This window comes from Balaenoptera borealis, assembly GCF_965194805.1.
Source record: "Balaenoptera borealis genome assembly, chromosome: 1".
Classification (NCBI taxonomy): Eukaryota; Metazoa; Chordata; class Mammalia; order Artiodactyla; family Balaenopteridae; genus Balaenoptera; species Balaenoptera borealis.
In genome coordinates, this window is record NC_138860.1 from 81,129,754 (window position 1) to 81,153,425 (window position 23,672).

The 23,672-nt window shown below is 48.2% G+C and overlaps 2 protein-coding genes across 6 annotated transcripts in view; both read right to left on the reverse strand.

The window, feature by feature from the left end:
* Positions 1 to 89: 89 nt before the first annotated feature.
* Positions 90 to 2,709, reverse strand: BGLAP (bone gamma-carboxyglutamate protein). Its single transcript, XM_082366022.1, has 4 exons — positions 1,111 to 2,709; positions 814 to 852; positions 533 to 602; positions 90 to 379 (listed from the first exon to the last, which is right to left on the reverse strand). The coding sequence occupies exons 1-4, from the start codon at positions 1,172 to 1,174 to the stop codon at positions 250 to 252; spliced, it is 303 nt and encodes a 100-aa protein (XP_082222148.1). The 5' UTR covers positions 1,175 to 2,709; the 3' UTR covers positions 90 to 249.
* Positions 2,710 to 2,861: 152 nt separating this feature from the next.
* The window catches only part of LOC309611625 (solute carrier family 25 member 44), a 45,447-nt gene continuing 24,636 nt past the window's right edge, over positions 2,862 to 23,672 (reverse strand). For 3 of the 5 annotated variants that reach the window (XM_082356352.1, XM_082356351.1, XM_082356356.1), the window contains 4 exons: positions 7,250 to 7,355; positions 6,423 to 6,523; positions 4,891 to 5,086; positions 2,862 to 3,378 (listed from right to left, as the gene is read on the reverse strand). In XM_082356352.1, the coding sequence (XP_082212478.1) occupies positions 3,325 to 3,378; positions 4,891 to 5,086; positions 6,423 to 6,523; positions 7,250 to 7,355 (457 nt within the window). In that variant the 3' untranslated portion in view covers positions 2,862 to 3,324. Of the gene's footprint in view, positions 3,379 to 4,890; positions 5,087 to 6,422; positions 6,524 to 7,249; positions 7,356 to 10,631; positions 10,724 to 23,672 lie in introns of all 5 variants that reach the window. The other 2 variants (XM_082356353.1, XM_082356357.1) reach the window with 2 other exon arrangements.

Sequence of the window (23,672 nt, forward strand, 5' to 3'; positions counted from 1 at the left end):
AAAAAGGTAAAACCTCCTCTCCACTCCCCATCCTCCCAATACCTCCTCCTCACACTCCATAGATGGACAAAGAATCACAGCCCCACCAGTTCCTCTTCTGGAGTTTATTCTGGAGCAGCTGGGATGACGCTCCCAGCTGCTGGGATCTCACACGTGCCAGGCAGGGAGGTCAGGGCGAGGGGAGGAGGAGGGGTCCCGGAGAGGAGCCAGAGCTGGGGGCTGCCAGCCAGGCCGGCAGGGCTGAGAGCTCTAGGCTGTGCCGTAGAAGCGCCGATAGGCCTCCTGGAAGCCAATGTGGTCAGCCAGCTCGTCACAGGCGGGGTTGAGCTCACACACCTCCCTCCTGGGCTCCAGCGGATCTGGGTAGGGGGCTGGGGCCCTGAGAGCCCAACACACTGGCATCAGCCTCCATGCAAAATGCCCGCCCCTCCTCCCACTGCACTTGGGGCTCCAGAGTCCTCCCACAGCGGTCGCTCCTCCCAGCCCATCCTGGAGATGCAGGGCCCTGGCCCAGCACCTCCTTTTCTCTCACCCCAGCCCATGATCCAGGTAGCGCCTGAGTCTCTTCACCACCTCGCTGCTCTCCTGCTTGGACACAAAGGCTGTGGAGCAGAGGGTCAGGGGTCAGGGGTCAGGTGACTCCGAGTTTGGGTGGACAAGGTGGGGAGTAGGCTGGCCTTCCTGAGAGCCAGATGGGAGGGGGCAGGAGGGGAGAATGGGACTGAGGGGACCAGGGTGAGACAGGGGTGCTGGGAGTGGGCAGCACCACTGAGTGATACAGGGCACAGCTTCCCATCAGGCCCTGCCTCATACCTGCACCTTTGCCAGACTCCTCATCTCTGGGCTTTGCATCTGCAAAAAAAAGGAGCCCAGTTCACCCCTGCTCATCCCTAGGGCTCTCCCTCTCCTCCCCTCTCCCCTCCTCTCTGGCAGCTTGCTCTTCCCTCCTCTCCCTCCACAAGGACAGCAGTGGGGGCAAATGGACTGAGCCCACAGAAACGTGGTTAGACTGCCAATAGGGACTGCCAGTGGAAGGGGTGAGGAGAGGTGAGGCCATGGTGCTTTCCCCTCGCAGATCCCGCGGGCTGGGGCAGGGATAGGGGCACTCACCTGCCCGGCCAGCGAGGCAGAGTGTGGCCAGGGCCAGCAGGGCGAGGAACATGAGGGGTCTCATGGTGTGTCTGTCAGCGGCTGCGCTAGGGCTGCTGCTCAGGACTCAACTGCCCCTCCCAGCTTCCAGCGCTGTTTTATACTCTCTGGGCTGTGCCCCAGAGGCAAGGGTGCGGGCGGGTCTTGGGGGAATCTACCAGGGCTATTTGGGGGTCATCCGCCTAGGCCAAACCCCAAAGGATGTTGTGGTTGGAGCTGCGGCTGCCTGGGCAGGCCCCTGGGAGTGATGGAGGAAGGTGGGCCTCAGTCCAAGACTGCCAGCCTCCAGACAAGGTCCCCAGCCCCTCCTCAAGGGGGTCGCCCCAGGTCCTCCAGCCCCTACTCACTCTCCCTCGGAGCCCCAGCCTCAGTTTGAGCACCAGCGGGGCAGACTGGGATGGGTAGGAGGGGGAGCCTAGAGAGGAAGGGGGGCCCAGAGGTCCAAAATAGATTTGCACAGAGCTGGGCTACAGCCTCTCACAGGCTGATTTCCACCGTCAGCCCTGTGGGCAGGAGCCAAACTCAGGGAGGGAGAGCCAATGCCCTCATTCACCCCGAGGGCTCCTGCCTCAGAGAGACCTCAACAGCAGGCCTGGCATGGGGGCGGCTGGACTCTGCTCAGGCCCTGAGCCTCGGGACGGGGAAAGGGGTTGGGGCAGCATAGGGCCAAGAGCCAAAAGCCAACACAGGTGTGGCCAGGCGTGAGGTAAGGACAGCCCTTCTGTCTGCTACTGGCCAGGTGGGCAATGAGGTGGGAACCCCCTTCCCCATGCCCCTTGCACCTCTGAGCTCCTGATCGCCCCCACCCCGATCCTTTTCCTGCCCTCACAGCCTCCCCATTGCCAACAACCTTGGGGACCTGTCCTCCGAGGGGCAGAACATTCAGCCTGAGAAGCCCCACCCCACACCTGAAAGCCACTTCTGCCTCAGCTCAGCCTGGAGAAGAGGGAGGGTGTCCTCACCCACCACCCACTCACCAGGTGGAGACCTGCCAGACGAAGCACTGCTGCCTCCACCCCACAGCCGGTGGCTGGATGTTTGGGTGTGTCCAGGAGGAGAGAGGAGCCACTAGGCTCAATTTGGGGGGGTGGGGTTGATGATCAGGGACCACCCTGCCATCTTCCCGAGTGTCCCCGCTGCTCCTAGACAGACCCAACCAGGCCTCTCTCTACAGAGTTAGGGTGAAGCCCTCGCCAGGGAAGAAAGCTCTGCCCCCACCCATACCCACCCCCTTCACCCTCCAGTCTGGAGGAAACACCCACCCTGCCTTTGGCTAAGTCACTCCTGATGCCCTGTGGCCCTGGCTGGGGAAGAGGAGGTTGTGAGAAGCCAGAGGACAAAGTCCCAGCCTTTGGAGGGCCCACTTGCTCCACGCTCGAGCACTCACCAGGCACAAACAAACACCTAGGGAGGCCCACCATAGAGCCTCTCAGAATCAACCCAAGGCAAAGAGAAGGGCAGGCGCAGCTGGACAGAATGACACCCCCCCAGCAGCTTGTCCTGGCCTCAGGGAACCCAAGGCTCCTGGTTTCTGTGACAAGGGGCTTCACTGCCCTTCCATACATGATGGTCAGATGCACCCCCCACCAACCCACCCCAGCCTGGAGGCTCTCGGAGCCCTGCAGCTGGGGCCTCGATTGGAGCCAGGACTCCGGAGTCCAGGGGGGGATCTTGGCCCAGGAGAGTCCTGGGAGAGGGAGCATCCTCACAGATTACAGTGTAGTGGAGGAAGTTTATTTGCGGATGTGGGGAGAACATGGCAAGGGCCCTTGGGCTGGCCAGCAAGGGGGCAATCAGTGGAAACTGAATACCGATTCCCCAAGCCAGGTCCTAGGGAGGGCTCAGGAATAGGCGATACGTGTGATGGGGGTAGGGTGGGGGGTTGGCCTGAACCTAAAGGAGAGGAAGCATGGTGCCTAATTCCCAGGGCAGGAGCTGGCCAAGAATCCTAAAGTTAGAAGAAAACAGGGAGGAATCTGAAGGTAGTGTGTGTTTTTGACCCCAAGGGAGCCCCAGAGGCACAACGGCAGTGGAGACAGCTGAGGCCTCCTTCTCCGGCAAATTCCATCACTGCTTAGGGACTGTTCTCGGAGGCAGCTCACTCAGGCCCAGCATCCTGGACCACAGGCCCTTGACCTTGACTGCCCTCTGCTCCTGGGCCGGGCCCTCTCCTCCTCACTCAGGCTCCCTCAGCACGGCCACCAGCTCCTTCTGTTCTCTGTGTAGAGCCTGACATCAATGAGAGAGAACAGACAGACTGGGAGATGAGAAAATCCAAACCCTTTCCCTCCACTGTCCTTGACTCCAGGCCTGGGTTTCCCCCAGGATGATAAGGGGTCTGTAACTCATATCACAGGCCCAGCAGGGCATATTAGGAAATCCGCCCCACTCAGCAGTTGTTTATGGCAGGCTGGGTGCCATGGCCACCTAGGCTGGGCCCCCCAGAGCAGAGCCGATTTTCAAAAAGGGCCCCTTAAGTGTCCCCCAATCCTCTGACCTCACCGGAGATTTCTAGCAGAGAAACTTTCTTAAGTGGACTTTCAGCTGGGCTACAGACATGGGAATTGTAGTGAAAAAGGGCTCTTTGAGCCCACACAGGGCTCAGCACTGAACACTCAATCCAGCTGACCCACTTCAAACAATGGTTAGCATCTGTAGCTGTAATGGGAGAGGTGGGGCTATAAGAGCAGGGGGCTTCCTTCTTCCTCTTAAAATAGAAGCACTGAATGTCAGAGCTGGCAGGGCGTTGGGGATCACTATTTGGCCAATTTGGAAGCCAAAGCCTAGACAGGGGAGTGACCCTTGGCCTCATGGTGATGAAGCGCCAATGGCAGAGCAGCCGGAGGACTCAGCAAGGCGGCCCCGAGAGTACCCGAGACACAACTCTCAACTGTGGAACCTGTCCCAGGAGATGGCGCTAGGCTGAAGCCTCGCTTATACCACCTGGGTGTCTGCTGTGTAGAGCCTGGGCCACTGCACTACACTACACTAGACTGCACACCCCCAGGGCCAGTGTGTTACAGGAGGAGGCTGAGGGGGTGAAGATAAGAGGAAGCAGCGCAAGGCACCAGCCTTCCTCCTGCTGCCGCCTCCCTGAGGCTTGGGGCCTTGCTGAGGCTGGGGCAGGGCCTTCAGATTGCCCCTGACTGGTCTTGGGAAGGAGACCAGGGGACCTGAGAGCCATGGATCTGGGGACTTATTCCCCTCGGGAATAGGAGGGTCTGCCCCAGGAAGGGAGCTGCCGAGTGGCCACAGGTAAACATAAGTTGGACATCTAAATGATGAAGAGAACCCAATAATGGGCCACCGTTCAAGCCCCGCTAGAAACCCTCTTTTGGAACTACATTTTGAGCCGGCGAGAAAATCCATCTCATCACTCTGTAGCCACATGTGCTATCTGCGTCACCCAGCCTGATTACTCTCTTCTCCCTTATTCACCAACTTGGCCCCAAGTGACTGTGGGCCACTTTCAGAAATTAAGTTCACCCTCAAAGGACACATATTTGTTGCATGGAGGATGTTTTAGGTATGTTGACGGCTCTCGAAGTCATTCTAATGTACACATGTTAAAGGTACTGGGCAGTGGTCACGTGGAGTAGAACCACCATGGCTACAGAGGATTAACCCTGACCCTGACATGGAGGAGCCATCCCTGGGCAAGTCACTTGCCCTCTCTGGGCCCGTTTTCTCCTTGGCTGCAGCAGGGGAGCACGTGCCTGAGGGCAGGGCCGGGACACTCACCTGCCAGGCCTGCTGCCGGGCCTGGCCCTGCAGCTGCAGCTCCTCCACCTGCCTGCGCCCGGCCAGGACGGCATCTGCCAGCTGCCTGTTCTCGGCCTCCTGTTTCTGCACACGGCGCTGCAGGGCGTCCCGCTGCTGCAGAAAGTAGGGCACCACAGCGCTGCGCAGGTCTTTCTCTGGGATCCCACTAGGGCGCCTGCAGGGCCGCAGGGGGCACAGGGGTTGGGACAGGGAGTCGTCGTGTGGGGTAAGGCTTCTCCTTCCAAACCCAGTCAGTGGCATTCCCACCTTCAGCCTCATGCTGGGCTGGCTTTTGAGGCCTCTCCTGTGGTCCCTCTCACTCCCAAGACCCAACCGCATGGCTCCTGCTCCTGAGGGGAACGCTAACCCCTTGTCCCTTAGCTTCAGCTCCCAGGAACCCATCTCTCCTCTTCTCACCAACCCGCACCTTAGCCCTCCTCCTCATCCACAGACACTCCCTCCAGCTGTAAACCTCCAGGGCTAGAGATGACTTTCCTCGGTCCTTGTGACCATGTGCCTTGCTGGTGCATCCACACCATGGGACTGTGAGCTGGAGAGATGGGGGGAAGGTGGCGGCCTGAGAGCAGGCCCAGACCCCAAGAGGCCCTGGCTGGCTAATGTGAGAAGATAAAGGAAAGATAGGTCTGAGGAGGCAAGAGTTTAGGGGGTTCTGAGTGCCCAGAGTGAGGAGATAGGTCAGTTCTGATGGGCAGTGGGGTAGAAGCCACTGTGGGTTCTTTAAAAATTCTTTCTCAGTTATAAAAGTTAATTCTCTTAAGTTATGAATGTCACAAAGCATTAGCAAACTGAAAAGCACAAAAATGGTTTTTACTCCTCCTGACCTAGGATTCTACTCAGGCAGGGAATGGAGGCAAGAGGCAGGAGCTCAGGCCACTCGCCATCTCGGTGGCCTCAACTCTCCACTCCTGTCCCCAGGGCCTCCTTCTCCACCCTGCCCAGAACAACCTGGCAGCAGGGCTGCCCACTGGAATGACAGCTCTGGGAGAGAAGGTCTTTCGTGTCTTAGTCACTGCTGAATCTCTGGCATCTAGAACAGTATTAGGCGTATAGTAAGTGCTTCTAAGTATTTGCTGAATGAACAAATGAATAAAAACCAGATGCCTGGGACAGACTAATCGACATAAGACTCCAAACCTCGCTATTGTGCCTCATCCCACTCCCTCTACCCTCTCTCTTGAAGGCCAGATGGGTCCTGAAATGAGCTCCCCGGGAAGATTTCTCTCATCCCAGTCACCTCAACCCCCTGGACAACATGCGCTTGCCCCCAGCTCTCCTCCCCCAGAGGGGCTATGCATTTGTCTCTCTGTTCTGGGTCACTGTTTGGTGTTGGTCCTCTCCACCTGTCCCTGTCACAAGGTCCTCTCAGGGGCTGAGAGCCCAGAGTCTCATGCATATGGGTCCATCAGAAAAGCTCCTTCAAGATGCTGAAATGCTGCCTCTTTCCCCGCGAGCCCTCCCGTGGCCGGGGGAGCAGGCATCACCCTTCTCACCAAGCCAGCTCCTTGCAGTCCTTGCTTTCTTCCACAATCGCATCCAGCGCATTCAGGACAGCTTCCAGGTTTCCCTCCGCTTTGATTTCAGAGATTTCCTCCTGAAGAGAAAAGAGGAAAGAGCTATAGTAATACCAGACAATTCCATATGCTGAACTACTAATGGCACTTAGTAAAATTTTAGCTAATTTAAGTTCTGTCTTTATACAAACATTCCAACTTTTCTACATGTGACTTTTATAATTAAGAAAATAAAGTAAAAATAGAATACATTTAAAAAGAGCCTGCAGCAAGCCTCTCCTCCTGCACATCATCTCTGAAGGCTGCATCCCTGTGGTTGTCCCCACAGCTGAGCACCCTTTGCGGACAGTACACACATTCAGATGCTTAACGAAGCTCATCCTGGAGTGTGACAGCATGGAAGTTAAACTCCCGAGAGGGATCACAGTTACTTAAAGACAGGAATGGAATCCTGTCCTTTTCTGTATCCCCTCCGGTATGCAGTTCCAATGAATTCAACAATTTGCTAAGTGCCTCCTCTGTGTCAGGCTTTGCACCAGGTGCTGGAGGAACACAGAGGAGTAGACCCAGGCGTGCCCTCGCTGAGCTCACAAGGTCAGGTGGGACAACAACTATAAACTCCATTACAACACAGGGCAAAGAGAGAAGGGGCATTCAAGACACCCCTGTCATTTGGAAGGAACAGAGGACAGTTTTGGGGACTGAGGGTAGAGAGGGGCTGAGGGCAGGGTCCCTGCCTTCAGGGGGCTGACGATCTGGAGGCAGGACCCGAGCCAACAGTACCTGCTGGGCTTCTTGCCACTCACCTGGATAGATGTCTGCAACTGAGTTACAAACTTGTCATAGATGCGCTGTGTCATCTCAGGCTGCAACTGGTAGAAGCACTTGTAACAGTCAGTGAATCTCTGGTAGCTGGGGGGAAGGAGAGAAGGCAAAGGTTGGGGGGTTCAGAGTCATTGGCTCTTGCCTGGGCAGCCCTGCCCCTCATCACAGGACTCTGAGCCTTGTCTTCTTCATGGCGCTGGTTAAAGGCAGTGGATGCAAAGTGTCTCATCTGCAGCTCCAGTCTCTGAGGATGGCTCAGCCCCACCAGTCTCCCCACTTCCTCTCAGCAGAGCCCCAGCTGAGTTCAGGTGTCTCCCTCTGAAGGGTGGGTCACAATGAGGCCAGCCATGGTTCTTAAACTTGACCTTACCAAGCACCAAATCACCAGGAGAGCTTGTTAAAACTCAGATCGCTGGGCCCCACCCCCTCAGTTTTGAACAAGCTCCAAGGTGATGCTGGTGCTGCTGGTCTGGGCACTCCACTTTGAGAATCTCTGGTCATTCTAGTCCCCTTGCAGGGCTGCGTTAGGACAGGACATGTGGTCTCTGGGAGAGGTTTCCTTACTCCTAAAAAGAGCCACACAGGAAGGAACTGATGTCTGTAGGGAATGACTATATCCAGGTGATGCCTCTAGCTCCCGGCAACCATGGAGGGCCTGGTCTGAGAGCAGAGTTTCTACCCTAAGGAGGCAGAGCAGAAAGACGGAAAGAACTCGGGTCTCTGAGAACATCGTCAAGCTGCTGAAAACGCCCACCTGGAGCAACCCTACCTTGGGGCTTCTTGTTAGTGAGCTAATGGATTTCTCTTATTGTTCACGCCATTTAAAATCAGGTCTCTGTCACTTGGCAGCAGATACACCCCTTGTAGCTGGAAAGGTCAAAGGGTACCCAGTACACTCCCAACGGCTTGTTCTTGGAAAAAGAAACTCAAATAAGGTAAATGGCTGTCTCCTCTCCCTCCTCGTTTTTGTGCGTGTCTCTCAGCCTGCTCTCTCAGGCCCTTCCCCTCCACAAGTGTTCACTGAGCACCTGCTATGTGCTGGGTGCTCCGGGTCAGTGAGACTGGCACAGCCCTCCTAGAGCTTCCAGTAGAGGAAGAGATGGCAGCAAACACAGAAACTCACATGTGAATGTGGAGAAGATTACTTGTGGAGAGTGCCTGGAAGGAAAAGGACCGGGGTCATGGGGCTGAGAGGGTGTACGATGGGGATCACCTCTAAGTGTGGAGGTGGTCGGTGAAGCCCTCTCTGATGAAGCAACGTTCAAGGGACCTGCAAAAAGTGTCTGAGGAGGAGTCCTGGAACACAAAAAACCCACCCTGATGCTTCGCTATGGGCCCAGATACCCCTCAGCCACGTGGGCCAGGCTGCTGGGCTCTGGACAAACAGGGGGTTAGGTACCTGGAACTCCATGCATAGCCCCCACCACACCCAGGGAGTCACTACTGGGTCCTCCCTTTCTCATGGCTCTTTGGGCCTCCTGGCCCAATTCCTACCCCCAAAACAATGTCTTCTGAAACAGGTGCAGTGTGAGAGCAGTGGTGTGCTGAGGCCAGCTCACAGTGGCTTGCAAGAGATAACCGTTAAATTTCCAGGAAATCTGTGAGCCAGTTGTTAAACACAGCCATTACTGAAAATTAAATTATACAAAGTTACAATAAATTATATTAAAAACAAAGGTACCAGGACTTCCCTGGTGGGGCAGTGGTTAAGAATCTGCCTGCCAATGCAGGGGACATGGGTTCGAGCCCTGGTCCAGGAAGATCCCACATGCCGCGGAGCAACTAAGCCCGTGCGCCACAACTACTGAGCCTGCGCTCTAGAGCCTGCGAGCCACAACTACTGAGCCCACGTGCCACAACTACTGAAGCCCGCGCACCTAGAGCCTGTGCTCCGCAACAAGAGAAGCCACCGCAATGAGAAGCCCACGCACTGCAACAAAGAGTAGCCCCCGCTCGCCGCAACTAGAGAAAGCCCGCACGCAGCAACGAAGACCCAATGCAGTCAAAAATAAATAAATAAAATAAATAAATTTATTTTTAAAAAAAAGATAATAACTGCTCAAAACATATGACTTCCTAATCATTCTACACATTTTACTCTGCTCTGGAAGCTGTTTCCATCTATGGTCTCGATCTGTGGAAACAGGTGTGCTGCCGGCCATCTCTTCTCTACTGTGTGTAGTGATGCTACGCTGGTAAGCTTAGGAGTATTTACACCTCAGAAACTGGCAAACACTGCAAGCCAGAGCTTTATTTCAGGAGAGCTGGCTGTACGCACCTACCAGCACACCTCTGGGTAAGGGTGACAGTCTCCCATCCTTCTGAGGGTACACATTCGATATCAGTACCCCTTGGACGCTAAACCTAGGTACCAAAAGGACAATACAAAGATGACAGGCATCATTTCAACCCGCAGCAGAGCCCCAGACATCTTGTTTTGCCGCTGGCCCCACGAGCCACGCAGTCTGTGGCTACATGGAGGATGTGGAGGGATACATGACGCCTGACAAAGCACAGCTGCAATTGAAACCGGGTAATTGTGGCTTGAAATGGGTTTGGCTCAAACACGGGAGATCCTGTTCCTCCTCCCAGCCCACTCGCCAGGCGCATCTGAGCTGGGTGCATCTCCACCCAGTTCAGGCGGCTGGCAGCAGACAGGGCCCAGGGCAGGGGTGAGGATAATTCTGCCCACCGGTGCTGCCCGTCAACCCTTCTGGTGTCCCCTTTGGGGTCTGAGACTTCAGTGAAAGTGAAGGACCCAGAAACATGCACACTGTTACAAACACACAAGATGGGAAACATATGCTCCAAGGACATGGAGGGAGAACAGCCAGGTTGGAGGCCAGGAGGAAAGTGATTTCTTTTCTTTTCTTTTTTTATTGGAGTATAATTGCTTTACAATGTTGTGTTACTTTCTGCTGTACAGTGAAGTGAATCAGCTATATGTATACATTTATCCCCTCCCTCCTGGACCTCCCTCCCCCCCATCCCACCCATCTAGGTCATCACAGAGCACTGAGTTGAGCTCCCTGTGCTATACAGCGGGTTCCCACTAGCTGTCTATTTTACACATGGTAGTGTATTTATGTCAAACCTAATCTCCCAATTCATCCTACCCTCCCCTTCCCCCACTGTGTCCACACGTCCGTTCTGTACGTCTGCGTTTCTATTCCTGCCCTGCAAATATATTCACCTGTACCATTTTTCTAGATTCCACATATATGCATTAATATACGATATTAGTTTTTCTCTTTCTGACTTACTTCACTCTATATGACAGACTCTATGTCCATCCACATCTCTACAAATGACCCAATTTCATTTCTTTTTACGGCTGAGTAATATTCCACTGTATATATTTACCATATCTTCTTTATCCATTCATCTATCGATGGACATTTAGGTTTCTTTTCTTTTCTTCTAGTTTCATTGAGACATAATTGACATACAGCACCCTGTAAGTTTAAGGTATACAGCATAATGATTTGACTTACATATATTGTTAAATGATTACCACAATAAGTTTAGTTAATATCCATCATCTCAAATAGAAACAAAAAAAAAGAAAGAAAAGAAAAAAAAAGGATTTTCCTTGTTATGAGAATTCGTTGGATCTGCTTTCTTAACAGCTTTCACATATACCATACAGCAGTGTTAACTGTAGTCATCAAGTTGTACGTTACATCCCTAGTACTTATTTATCTTATAACTGGAAGTTTGTATCTTTTGATCACCTTCATGCAATTCCCTCTCTCCCCAGCCCCCAGGGATTCCTTTCTTGAGAGACAATGCAGACTTGGGAATGCTGTGAATGCCCTTGTGAATTTCCTGAAAACATACATTCACAGAGAAACAGGAAAAGTGATGCATTTTAGAAAACATTCATTGCCACCCCATCCAAATGTCAACTTTTATCTTCTCATGTAAACTATATTATCTTTGTGGATAGAGATGCCATCTGCAATGGCGCTGGGATTTCCAGGGTACCCAGAACAGTATTAGATACATAGCACACTCAAGACATGCTGTAGACCAGGCGACTGGGGCTGAGCTGAGACCTGGGCTGCGTGGCCTCAGGCTTGGTCCATTCCCAGCCACCTCCCCTACCCTGGACCCCAGGGTACCAGGGCCTGGGCTACTTGGACAGAGCAGTCCTCTTCACAGAGCATCCCCAATGGCCTCTCTGCCAAGCCCCCCTTTGCCCTCTGCTGGAACGGTCTCCTGGCCTCGGCCTTCCAAGGGTACACAAGGGGCCATCCAGCTTTGTGCTGGGTAAGTGTACGGCTCTAAAGACTGCCTGTCCTTTTGCCTAGGTTCAAATCCTACCTCTACCCCTCATCAGCTGAGTGATCCTGGACAACTTCTTTACCTTTATAAGCATCAGTTTCCTCCTTTGTCAAATGGAGATAGTAACTATCCATAAGTCACAAAATTACTGTGAGGATTAAATGAGGTTACATATATAAATACTTAGTACAGTGCAGAGCACATCCGGAAATGCTCCATGTTAGCTACAATTATTATTACTATTCTCAAAGGAACAGTCCTCACCACCCCCTGAGAAGTGTAGAACACAGTCAGTAACTTGGCTTCCCAAGGTTGAGAAGTCTGCAGAAGGCAGGGGCTTAGTAAATGCATCTTGGTTGCAACTGCATGTGCAGGAAGAACCCATTGGCCCCCACTACAAAGAAAAGGCTACACTGTGGTCCCACAAAAAGGGCCACATTTGTCATCAATGAAAGTAACTTTTAAAAGCTGCATTTACTGTTTCAAAACAGAGATGATTACATTAACTGATTTTAACCTATTTTTTTCTCTTAAATACTTCTTGTGCAATATCTGAGATACCATCACTCTTTCTGAACTCACTGATAAAGCATGTCTTTTACTGCACTAAAAACTCATTGTAAACTGAGTTATCACACACGTTTAACTTAAAGTACTTAAGGCCAGAATCAAACTCTGGTGGCTAGTCAATCTGTCAGTTTATATATGCAGATCAATTGTGTAGGAATGGAAAGACAGAGGCACAGACAAGTAAACACCTGTACGAGTGCTAAGGAAGCCCTGGCTTGCCTTCCTTCTCCATGGTAATCGGCTTGCTGCCTGACTGAACGCCTGTTCCACAGACTGTTCGCCAGAGGGCGGGTGAGAACTGGCGTTTCCGACCAGTAAAGGAGTGGAGGCCAAAGACAGACCAAGACGGATAGAAGCTGGGGATAGAAGCTGGGGAGCGCAGTGACAGAAATTCATGCTCTCCACCCTCCAACCACCACCTGTACAGCTGCCCTGTTTCATTAAGAAATGTTTCTCGGACTTCCCTGGTGGAGCAGGGGTTAAGAATCCTCCTGCCAATGCAGGGGACACGGGTTCGAGCCCTGGTCGGGGAAGATCCCATATGCTGCGGAGCAACTAAGCCTGTGCGCCACAACTACTGAGCCTGCACTCTAGAGCCTGCGAGCCACAACTACTGAAGCCCGCACACCCTAGAGTCTGTGCTCTGCAACAAGAGAAGCCACTGCAATGAGAAGCCCACGCACCGCAACGAAGAGTAGCCCTCGCTCGCTGCAACTAGAGAGAGCCCATGCGCAGCAACAAAGACCTAACACAGCCAAAAGTAAATAAATAAATAAATAAATAAATTTTAAAAAAAGAAAGCAGAGAAAAGGAAAGGGAGGGGAGGGGAGGGGAGAGGTTTCTCTGTTTGGTCTTTCCCCCTTCCCCCTTTCTCGGCCCCAAGACTGAGAAAGCAAGAGGGGGAAAAGAAAACGGAAGTGTTCCTTGGCTTCCCTGGTGGCGCGGTGGTTGAGAATCTGCCTGCTAATGCAGGGGACACGGGTTCGAGCCCTGGTCTGGGGGGATCCCACATGCCGTGGAGCAACTAGGCCCATGAGCCACAACTACTGAGCCTGCGCATCTGGAGCCTGTGCTCTGCAACAAGAGAGGCCGCGATAGTGAGAGGCCCGCGCACCGCGATGAAGAGTGGCCCCCACTTGCCGCGACTAAAGAAAGCCCTCGCACAGAAACGAAGACCCAACACAGCCAATAAATAATAAATAAATAAATAAATAAATAAAATTAAAAAAAAAAAAAGTGTTCCTTGATGAAAATAAGAGGTCAGCCAGCCACGTGTAAATCAATTAAGTTAGAACATTCCCTCACACCATACACAAAAATAAACTCAAAATGGCTTAAAGACTTAAAATATAAGACCTGACACCGTAAAACTCCTAGAAGAAAACATAGACAAAACATTCTCTGACGTAAATTGTACCAATGTTTTCTTAGGCCAGCCTCCCAAGGCAATAAAAATCAAAGCAAAAATAAACAAATGGGACCTAATCAAACTTACAAGCTTTTGCACAGCAAAGGAAACCATAAACCAAATGAAAAGACAACCTATGAACTGGGAGAAAATATTTGCAAGTGATGTAACCAACAAAGGCTCCCTGGAGGAAGCAACGTCTGAGACCTATGAGAGCAGCAGGAGTCGGTCAGAGGACAGAAGGCCCTGGCAGCGCAGCTGAAGAGTGCACAGGCATGCCTGTGTATGAAGATGTAATAACAGGAAATGTGCACTGAGCACTGACTAGAACCAGGCACTGTTCTAAGCACTCTACGTGGAGTAACTCACTTAGTCCTCACGATAACTCTATGAAGTAGGGTCTATTATCACCATGCCCATTTTTCAGATGCGAATGCTGAGGCAGAGAGAAGCTTGTCCAAGGTCATAGAGTTGGGACATGGTGGAACCATCTGCTCTGGATCAGGTGCCTTGGCCTCCAAGACACACAGTCTGCAGGCTGGTAGGCCAGACACATAGAGTCTAGACCGTATCATGATGGGAAGAGCTAGAAAAGGGTTTTAAGCAGGGGTGGGACAAGATCATATTTGTATGTTAGAAGCTCCCTCCGGCTGCTGTGTGAGGGTAGACTCAGGAGGCACAGCTGAGGTAACTGCCAACTTGAGCAAGGCAGACGCAGTGGGGATAGAGCGAGGTAGATGGTCTGGAAACACACAAAGAAGAGAGGATCAGCATGATGGGGCTGAAGCCGCACACCGCAGTCTGGTGAGTCATACCAACACTTCAGAAACTAATCACTGCCAGTAGCACGCATCATCTGCACATTCAAAGAGGGTGAGATATTTCTGAAACACTTATTTAATCGGAACATTTTATATATCAAACCACTCTTTTTCCTGTGAAAAACTGTTTCCTATGAACACCAACAGTCTCTGCCACTAGTTTAAAACTCTACCAGTTCATGTACAAATGCAATCAGCTCTCCTTCCTTGGTCATTGTCAGACATAGGCTTTAAGTCAGTTACACAAATCACACTCTGCAGCACATCTCAGGCTGTAAGACTGGACCAGGACAGGCACTGGACCAGTCTGGCATCTAAGAACTTAGGAACTGTCAATCACCTCTCACTCCCTTCAGCCCTCCCGGCACTGACAACACATGTGGCACAGCTGCCAGGTGCCATGGGTACCCCAAACAGTGCTAACGTCAACCGGGACCCCACCAACACCAACTCTAACCAACTGCCTCTCTTGGCGGGTCCTGATTTATAACAAAACATAGAAAGCCGCATCTGCTTGCTTTAAGAGAAGAGCTGTTTCTCAGAAGGTCCAGGAGGCTGTAAGCACAGAAAAGAATCCTTCATTTTCAGAGGACAAGGGAGAGGTCGCAAGTGGTAAGTTCCAACATGGCCACGTTTCTATGTTCTGAAGCCTGAGAAAGGACAGATTCAGGCGTCTTTGCGTCAGCCGATCCAATGAAAGGAAGACACCCTAACTGAAGACAGGGTTGTGGGTCTGTGAGATCTGATAGCCCAGCGAGGCCAATAATCTTCCAGTCACTCTGGAGTGCATCATATAATTTGCCCCCCTCGTTAAGCTAACATGAATGTGAAAAATATGCTGAGTTGTAGGGAAAACCAACCTGCAGTTTAAAATATCCGTTTGGATAAATGACATGTGAATAAACTAGCTTTTACTATGTAAAGATTCCTGTCCTCGGTATAAATACTTGGTCTTTGGGATTGAGGACTTCTAATGACTTGGGAGAGGGTCAAGTATTTGGATACATTTTAAAAGTCTGTATTCATACATGACATTTTACTGAGCCCTTTCTATGTGGAAACCAGCCATAAGTTCCTACCTAACCAAACGAGGGGAAGGCCGTTCTAGCGAGGAGAAGCAGTAAGTGGAAAGAGCAGGTGGCAAGGGTGGGGGGACAGTGCAGCACTCAATGCAGAAGAGCTTACGTGCGTGTGTGTTTGCGCCTGCACGCAAGTGTGCATATGCTGCATACCCACGGCCCTGACCATGGCTAGAGAGACAGGAGGGGCCAAAGAGTTTATGGCCTTTTACACTAAGCTAAGGAGCTGACATTTGATTCTGGAAGCAACCCTGAGCCAATTAAGCAGGAGAAAGACATGCTCAAATCTGAGCTGTAGACTGGAGGGGGCAGGACTGAAGCGGGAGGGCCATTTTGGAAGCTGGTGCAACAATCCTATGAGAGATAGTGAGGGTCTGAACTAAAGCATTTGCACAAGGATGAAGAGGACACTGAGGAGACAGGCTGGAACCAACAGGGCTTGGTGGCTGACTGGAAGTAAGGGGTCAATGAGGACTCCCAAATCTCTGGCCTAGAGAATGAGTAGATGGTGGTATCTTCAACCAAGTTTGGGACCACAGAGGGAAGAGAAATCCTGTTTTGCTGAACTTAATGGTTCTGAGGGACACCAAGTGGAGATTTCTAGCAGTAGACTGTTAGAGATAGAGGTCTGATGCTCAGGAGGAAGATGTGGCTTGGGAACCCTCATTTATTCCAAAACTATTTATTGAATGTCTACGATGTGCCAGGCACCATAATAAGCAATGAGTAGAGAGTGGTGAACAAGACAGATAAGATCCTGTCCTCAAGGACCTTACATTTTATGTGGGGAAGATCGACCACAAACAAACAGGCAGACAGTAGAACTATATACTGTGATAAGTGCTATGAAGGAATAAAATATGGTGCCATGATAAAGAATAACCAGGGGAGAAAGGTGGCTTTAGAGAAGGTCAGGGAAGAGATGGAGGAAAACCATTTCTGGCAGAGCAAACAACAAGTGCAAATGCCCTGAGATGGGAAAGCTCTTGACATTCTAGGAAATGAGGAGGTTAGTATGACCAAGTATAGTTAGAGAGGGGAACAAGAAGTAGGCAGGGGCTAGAACATGTGGGGCCTTGGAAGCCATGGTAAGGAGCAATGAACAGTCACAAAGGACTTTCAGCAGCTGCAAGATATCAAATGCGATGTGATCATGAACATGTGTAGGTGAAGTAAGGAAAGGGCAATATTCACACATTTAAGGGACACGTGGAGAAAGTAGAGCCCAAGAAGGAGCAACTAGTGAGGTAAAGGGACAGAGAATGGTGTTGCAAGCCAAGAGAGAAATATCAAGGACAGAGAAGTGGTTAACAGTCAAATGCTGCAAGGAAAGCAAGTAGGTTAAAGATGAAAAAATATCCAAAATATTTAGCAACAGAGTTATTAGTGACCTTGAAAGGAAGATTTTAGGGGAATGGTGGCAAATTGCCCTAAGCTGAGGAAAAAACTGGAGATGGAGAACTAGAACCTGGGAATGCAGAGACCCAAAGCCACAACCTGGGATGTAAAGGGAAGGAAATTGATGGGGAGGTCGCTAGGAGGATGCAAGATTGGGCATCTCTCAGCCAAATTTGTAAATGTATAAACTCCTGCCTGGTGGTCTCAATTCTCTCTATGAACCAGGTGTTGGGGTCATTTTCACTGAGAGGGTACAGGGAGCAGAGCAGGGGAAGGGCCTGAGGGACATGATGAAGATTTTAAATAGCTACTGTGGAGAAGGGCAAGAGAACTGGCTGGAGACATGAGGATCATGGGCTCACTGAGGGCTCACATGAATTCCAAGAACATGACTTTGTGGAGGCACCATTTTCCACCATGGGTGAGACTCTACAGTGCTGCTCGGAGGCTGAGTGTAGGGGCAGAGGAGTGCAGACAGGATACTGAAGTTCGGCTTGACAGTCGGTGGGCTGGAAGGATGAGGGAGCAAAAGAGCTGTGAAACAGAAGTGTGGCTGCCTCGCATCTCCAACTGAACCTATCCAAACAGACGTCTTGATTTCCAACCCCAGACCCATTTCTCTCCCCAAGCTCTCAGCGGGGAGTGTTTCTTCCCCATCTCAGTAGATGGTAAAACCCTCCACTAAACCACCATCATGAAGAGTCAGCATCCTCTTGGAGTTCCCCTTTCCCTCATCTTCCCCTCCAATCCATTCTTTTTTTTTTAACCTTTTTAAAAAAAAATGTATTTATTTATATTTATTTTTGGCTGTGTTGGGTCTTCGCTGCGCGCGGGCTTTCTTTAGTTGTGGCGATTGGGGCTACTCTTCCTTGCAGTGCGCAGGCTTCTTTCTCATTGCGGTGGCTTCTCTTGTTGCGGAGCATGGGCTCCAGGGCGCGTGGGCTCAGTAGTTGTGGCTCGTGGTCTCTAGAGCACACGCTCAGCAGTTGTCGCACACAGGCTTAGTTGCTCCGCGGCATGTGGGATCTTCCCAGACCAGGGATCAAACCCATGTCCCCTCCATTGGCAGGCGGATTCTTAACCAGTGTGCCACCAGGGAAGTCCCCGTAGTATTTTATTAGATAGTTATTATATTTACGTAACCACATTCTTCAAATATTGGACATTTTTGGTGGTTTTCAACTATTTTCCACTGAACATGGAGCTATGATGAATATTTTTTGTATGTAAACTTTTCTGAACTTTTTTGAAATAATTATTGATTTGTACGAAGCTGCAAGGAAATGTATCCTCCCCGATGTTATTAACATCTTACACAACTACAGAACAATATCAAAACCAAGAAGCTAAAAAAAAAAAAAAAAACCCAAGAAGCTGACATTGGTACAATCCACAGAACTCATTCAGATTTCAACAGTTACACATACATTTGTTTGTGTGTATTCATCTTCTTTTCTTTTTTTTTTTTTTTTTAATTTATTTTTGGCTGCGTTGGGTCTTCGTTGCTGCGTCCGGGCTTTCTCTAGTTGTAGCGAGCAGGGGCTACTCTTTGTTCCGGTGCGTGGGCTTCTCATTGTGGTGGCTTCTCTTGTTGCAGAGCACGGGCTCTAGGCACACGGGCTTCAGTAGTTGTGGATCGCGGGCTCTAGAGCGCAGGTTCAGTAGTTGTGGCAACGGGCTTAGTTGCTCCGCGGCATGTGGGATCTTCCCGGACCAGGGACCAAACCTGTGTCCCCTGTATTGGCAGGTGGATTCTTATCCACTGCGCCACCAGGGAAGCCCCTGTGTATCTTTATCACATGTGTAACCACCACCTCAGTCAAGATACTAGATGCTTTTTAAATATATTTGTCGGACTTCCCTGGTGGTCCAGTGGTTAAGAATCCGCCTGCCAGTGCGGGGGGCACAGGTTTGATCCCTGGTCCAGGAAGATCCCACACGCTGTGGAGCAACTAGGCCCATGCACAACTACTGAGCCTCTGCTCTAGAGCCTGCATGCCACAACTACTGAAGCCCGCGTGCCCTAGAGCCTGTGCTCCGCAACGAGAAGCCACCCCAATGAGAAGCCCGTGCACCACAACGAAGAGTAGCCCCTGCTCGCCACAATTAGAGAAAGCCCGCACGCAGCAACGAAGACCCAACACAGCCAAAAATAAATAAGTAAATAAATAAATTTAAATAAATAAATAAATTTGTCATGATGTGGGCTGGGGTCTCAAAAAGATCAGAGTCTAGAAGCCTAGAAAGACCTTAAAAGAATCCTACCAACAATCGATCATCTGCACAGCAGTCAGAGTACCTTTTAAAGATCAGTCACTGTATTCAGAGCATTTCAGATAAACAGATTTTTAAGCCAGTGGAGAGCCATCTCCCACACATGCAAAAAAAAAAAAAAAAAAAGATCAGTCACGACTTAAAAAACATCAATGGCTTTCCATTTCTCTTAGAATAATAAACTCCCTTGCGTCTAGTAAAAATAATAACCTCTCTATATAATGCAACAAAGATAGACTATGGGGAAAAATAGATATAAACAACTGTGATGGGAGATTTTAAAAAAAATGAATGGCTCAATCAAGAAGATTTTTTAAATGAGCATATAAAAAAAAAAAAAATATATATATATATATATATATATATATATTTTGGCCACGCCTCGTGGCATGCGGGATCTTAGTTCCCGGACCAGGGATCAAACCCGTGCCCCCTGCAGTGGAAGCACGGAGTCCTAACCACTGGACTGCCAGGGAATTCCTAAAATATTTTAATAATAAAATTTAAAAGCTCAAACTAATAAGTATAGAATTCTACACCCAAGAAACAGAAACTGCACTCTTTTCAAGCGTACATGGAACACTGACAAAAACTGCCCATAGACTTAGCCATATAGAGCCAGTGTCAAAAATTCCCAAACAATAAGCATCACACAAACTGTGTTATTTCACCATAATGCTATAAAATTAGAAATTGCAACAAAAGGAAAACTTTTTAAAAATTACATGTGTGGAAACCTAATGACATACTACTAAATAATCATTGGGTTAAAGAGGAAATGGTAAGGAAAATTACAAAGTACATAAAATTAAATGACGATGCCCATATGTAAAAAAGTGAAATTGGATCTCTTTCTCATATCATACAAAAACTAACTCAAAATGGATCAAAGACCTAAATGTAAGAGCTAAAACTATATAGAAGGGGCTTCCCTGGTGGCGCAGTGGTTGAGAGTCTGCCTGCCAATGCAGGGGACGCGGGTTCGCGCCCTGGTCTGGGAGGATCCCATATGCCGCGGAGCAGCTGGGCCCGTGAGCCACAACTGCTGAGCCTGCGCGTCTGGAGCCTGTGCCCCGCAACAAGAGGGGCCGCGACAGTGAGGGGCCCGCGCACCGCTATGAAGAGTGGCCCCGCTTGCCGCAACTGGAGAAAGCCCTCGCACAGAAACGAAGACCCAACACAGCCAAAAATAAATAAATAAATAAAATGCTGGCTTAACTCCTAGAGAGTTTTATTATATATATATATATATATAAAAAAAGAACTCTCTCCATAAAAAGTCAGACAAAAAAACCCAGAAAAACTGATCATGAATTCTAGGAGTTCTGGGGCTGAACAACCTACTCATTTAAAACCAAAAAAAAAAAAAAAAAAAAAAACTATATAGAAGAAAATATAGGTGTAAATCTTCATGACCTCGCATTACACAATGTTTTCTTAAATATGACACTAAAAGCCCAAGCAACCAAAGAAAAAACTCTTCTCAAATTTTAACCTAAATAAATAAAATTAATAAATAAGTAATCTAAATTGGACTTCTCAAAATTAGAATTCTTACAAGTTAACAATAAAACGACAAATAACCCAATTAGAAAATGAGCAATGAGGGACTTTCCTGGTGGCGCAGTGGTTAAGACTCCACACTCCCAATGCAGGGGGCCTGGGTTCGATCCCTGGTCAGGGAACTAGATCTCACATGCATGCCGCAACTAAGAGTTCGCATGCCACAACTAAGGAGCCCGTCTGTCGCAACCAAGGAGCTGGCAAGCTGCAACTAAGGAGCCTGCCTGCCACAACTAAGCAGCCCACGTGCCGCAACTAAGAAGCCAGTGAGCCACAACTAAGGAGCCCTCGAGTCACAACTAAGGAGCCTGCCTGCTGCAACTAAGGAGCCCACCTGCTGCAAGAGCTGGCACAAATAAATAAATAAATATTTTTTTAAATGAGCAATGAATTTGAATAGACATTTCTCCAAAGACGATATACAAATGGTCAATAAGCACATGAAATATGCTCAGCATCATTAATCATTAGGAAAAGGCAAATCCAAGATGCTATGAGATACCAATTTACACCCACTAGGGTGACTATTGGCCATAATTAAAAAGACAGACCTAACAAGTATTGGTGAGGATGTGGAGAAATCAGAACCCTCATGAACTGCCGGTGTAAATGTAAATTGGCACTTGCTTTGGACAATAGTTTGGCAATTCCTGAAAAAGTTAAACATAGAATTACTATACACTCCAGCATTTTCACTTCTATGTATATCCCCAAGAGAACTGAAAACACCTGTTCACAGATGTTCATAACAGCATTACTTATAACAGACAATAAAAAGTAAAAACAACTCCAAATGTCTATCAACTGATGAATGGATAAATGAAATATGGTATATCCATACAATGGAATTATTACTCAGTCATAAAAAGGAGTGAAGTACTCATATATAACACGGATGAACCCTGAAATCATTAAGCTAAGTGTAAGAAGCCAGACACATAAGACCACATGTTATATGGTTCCATTTATATAAAATGCCCAGAAAAAGCAAATCCATACAGACAGAAAGTAGATAATGGTTACCAGGAGCTGTGAGATTGGGATGAGAAATGGGAAGTGACTGCTAATGAATACTGTACAATGTTTCTGGAGTGAAAAGAATGTTCTGGAATTAGATAATGGTGATGGTTCCACAGCTTTTTGAATATACTAATTTCACTCATTAAAAGGTGAATTTTATGGTATATGAATTAAATCTCAATTTAAAAACATAAATGACTATGAAAATATTAGATATAAGAATTTGTAGAAACCAGCAAAAGCAGTAATTATATGAAAATTTATGGTTTTAAACACATTTTTCAGAAAACAAAAACGACTGAAAAAGAAGAGTTAAATGTTCAACTCAAGAATTTTGGAGCTGTTCCCTGGTGGCCTAGTGGTTAGGATTCCAGGCTTTCACTGCCGTGGCCTGGGTTCAATCCCTGGTCTGAGAACTGAGATCCTGCAACCTGCATGGCACCGCCAAGAAAAAAAAAAAGAAGAAAGAAAGAAAGAAAGAAAGAATTTGTGAAGAGACTAATAAAATAAATCTAAATAAATTTTAAAAAATAAGGATAGATACAAAGACAAAGAGACCCAACAGTAACCTCAAAACACAGAAATTAAAAAAAAAAAAGGCTGATTCTTTAAAAAGATTAATAAGATAGAACTCTAGCTACATAAAGTCCAAAATAAACAGCATATAATGGAAAAAAGGGAAATAATGAAAATTAAATTAATAATTTAAAACAGTTCAAACAGTTACAAGTTAGTAAAATATAACAGGTGAAAGAGGCAAATTACTGGGGGGGAACCTGTAAAATGGCAAATCTGTCACAAGAAGAAATAACATCTAAACAGAATTGTAGCCATTAAAGAAACAGAAACACCAAAAATCTGCAACAAACACTATGGGGACACTTTGAGGACAAAACAAAGGTGCCTACTGCATCATTGCTCTTTAAATTAACATAATACTGGCAGTCCTCGACAACCCCAGAAAGTTGTAGGTGTAAATGAGTTCTTCCAAACTTTTGAGGACTAGATAATCCTGATTTTATATAATTCGTTCCTGAAGAGGGATATATGTGGCTAATATATCTTTGGTTCTATAAGCTGATAAGGACAGTTAAAGAAAAAGAAACTATAGGCCCATTTCACTTATAGCACACAAAAACTGATCTAACTAAATCCAACTGTATTTTTTAAATGCATCATAATTAAGCAGATTTATTCCAAGAATGCAAAGATAGTTTAACTTCCATAAAATCTACCAATGTAGATCATCAACGTTAATGAACTAAAGAAAAATTATACGATCTTCTTAACTGGGGAAGAAAACATTTGATAAGTTCAACACCGAATCATGATCTTTTTAATAATTCTCAGAAAACTAGAATGAGACAGGGACTTCCTTAATTTCCCAAAAATACATACCAAAAATTGCAGCTGAATGTTTTGAGGATCCAGAAAAATTCATTCTAAAGTTTACAAGGAAAAAATCAAGGTTCTCAAATAGCTGGGTCAATTTTAAAGCGAAGAGAGAAGAGGGACTTGCTGTACCAGACTTAAGGTTTCCTACAAAGGTTTGGTATTAAGAACCCATATGCACTGGCACAAAGACAGGTGAATAGATCTGGGGCAGAAGAGAGACCCAGGGACACAATAGGCGGAGGGACCTGCCATACGATAAAAGGGGCTCCCTAAAGCAATGGGGACAAACGAACTGGTTAGTTGACAATGATTGGGAAAACAAAAAAAATAAGACTGACTGAGACTACCACTTTACACCTGAATCCAGACAGATCACAGATTTAGAGTAGAGAGTAAAACGATAAAATAGCCAATAGGAGAAAACACTGGAGATTATCTTTGTGACCTGGGCGTCGGTATAGCCTTGTAAACAAGACCTCAAAAGCACAAGCCATAAAATGAAAAACATGAATTACATGAAAATTAAGGGTTTTAAAATACAAATTGATTAGGCAATACTTAGCAATTTATTATGACTGTTTGAAGGATG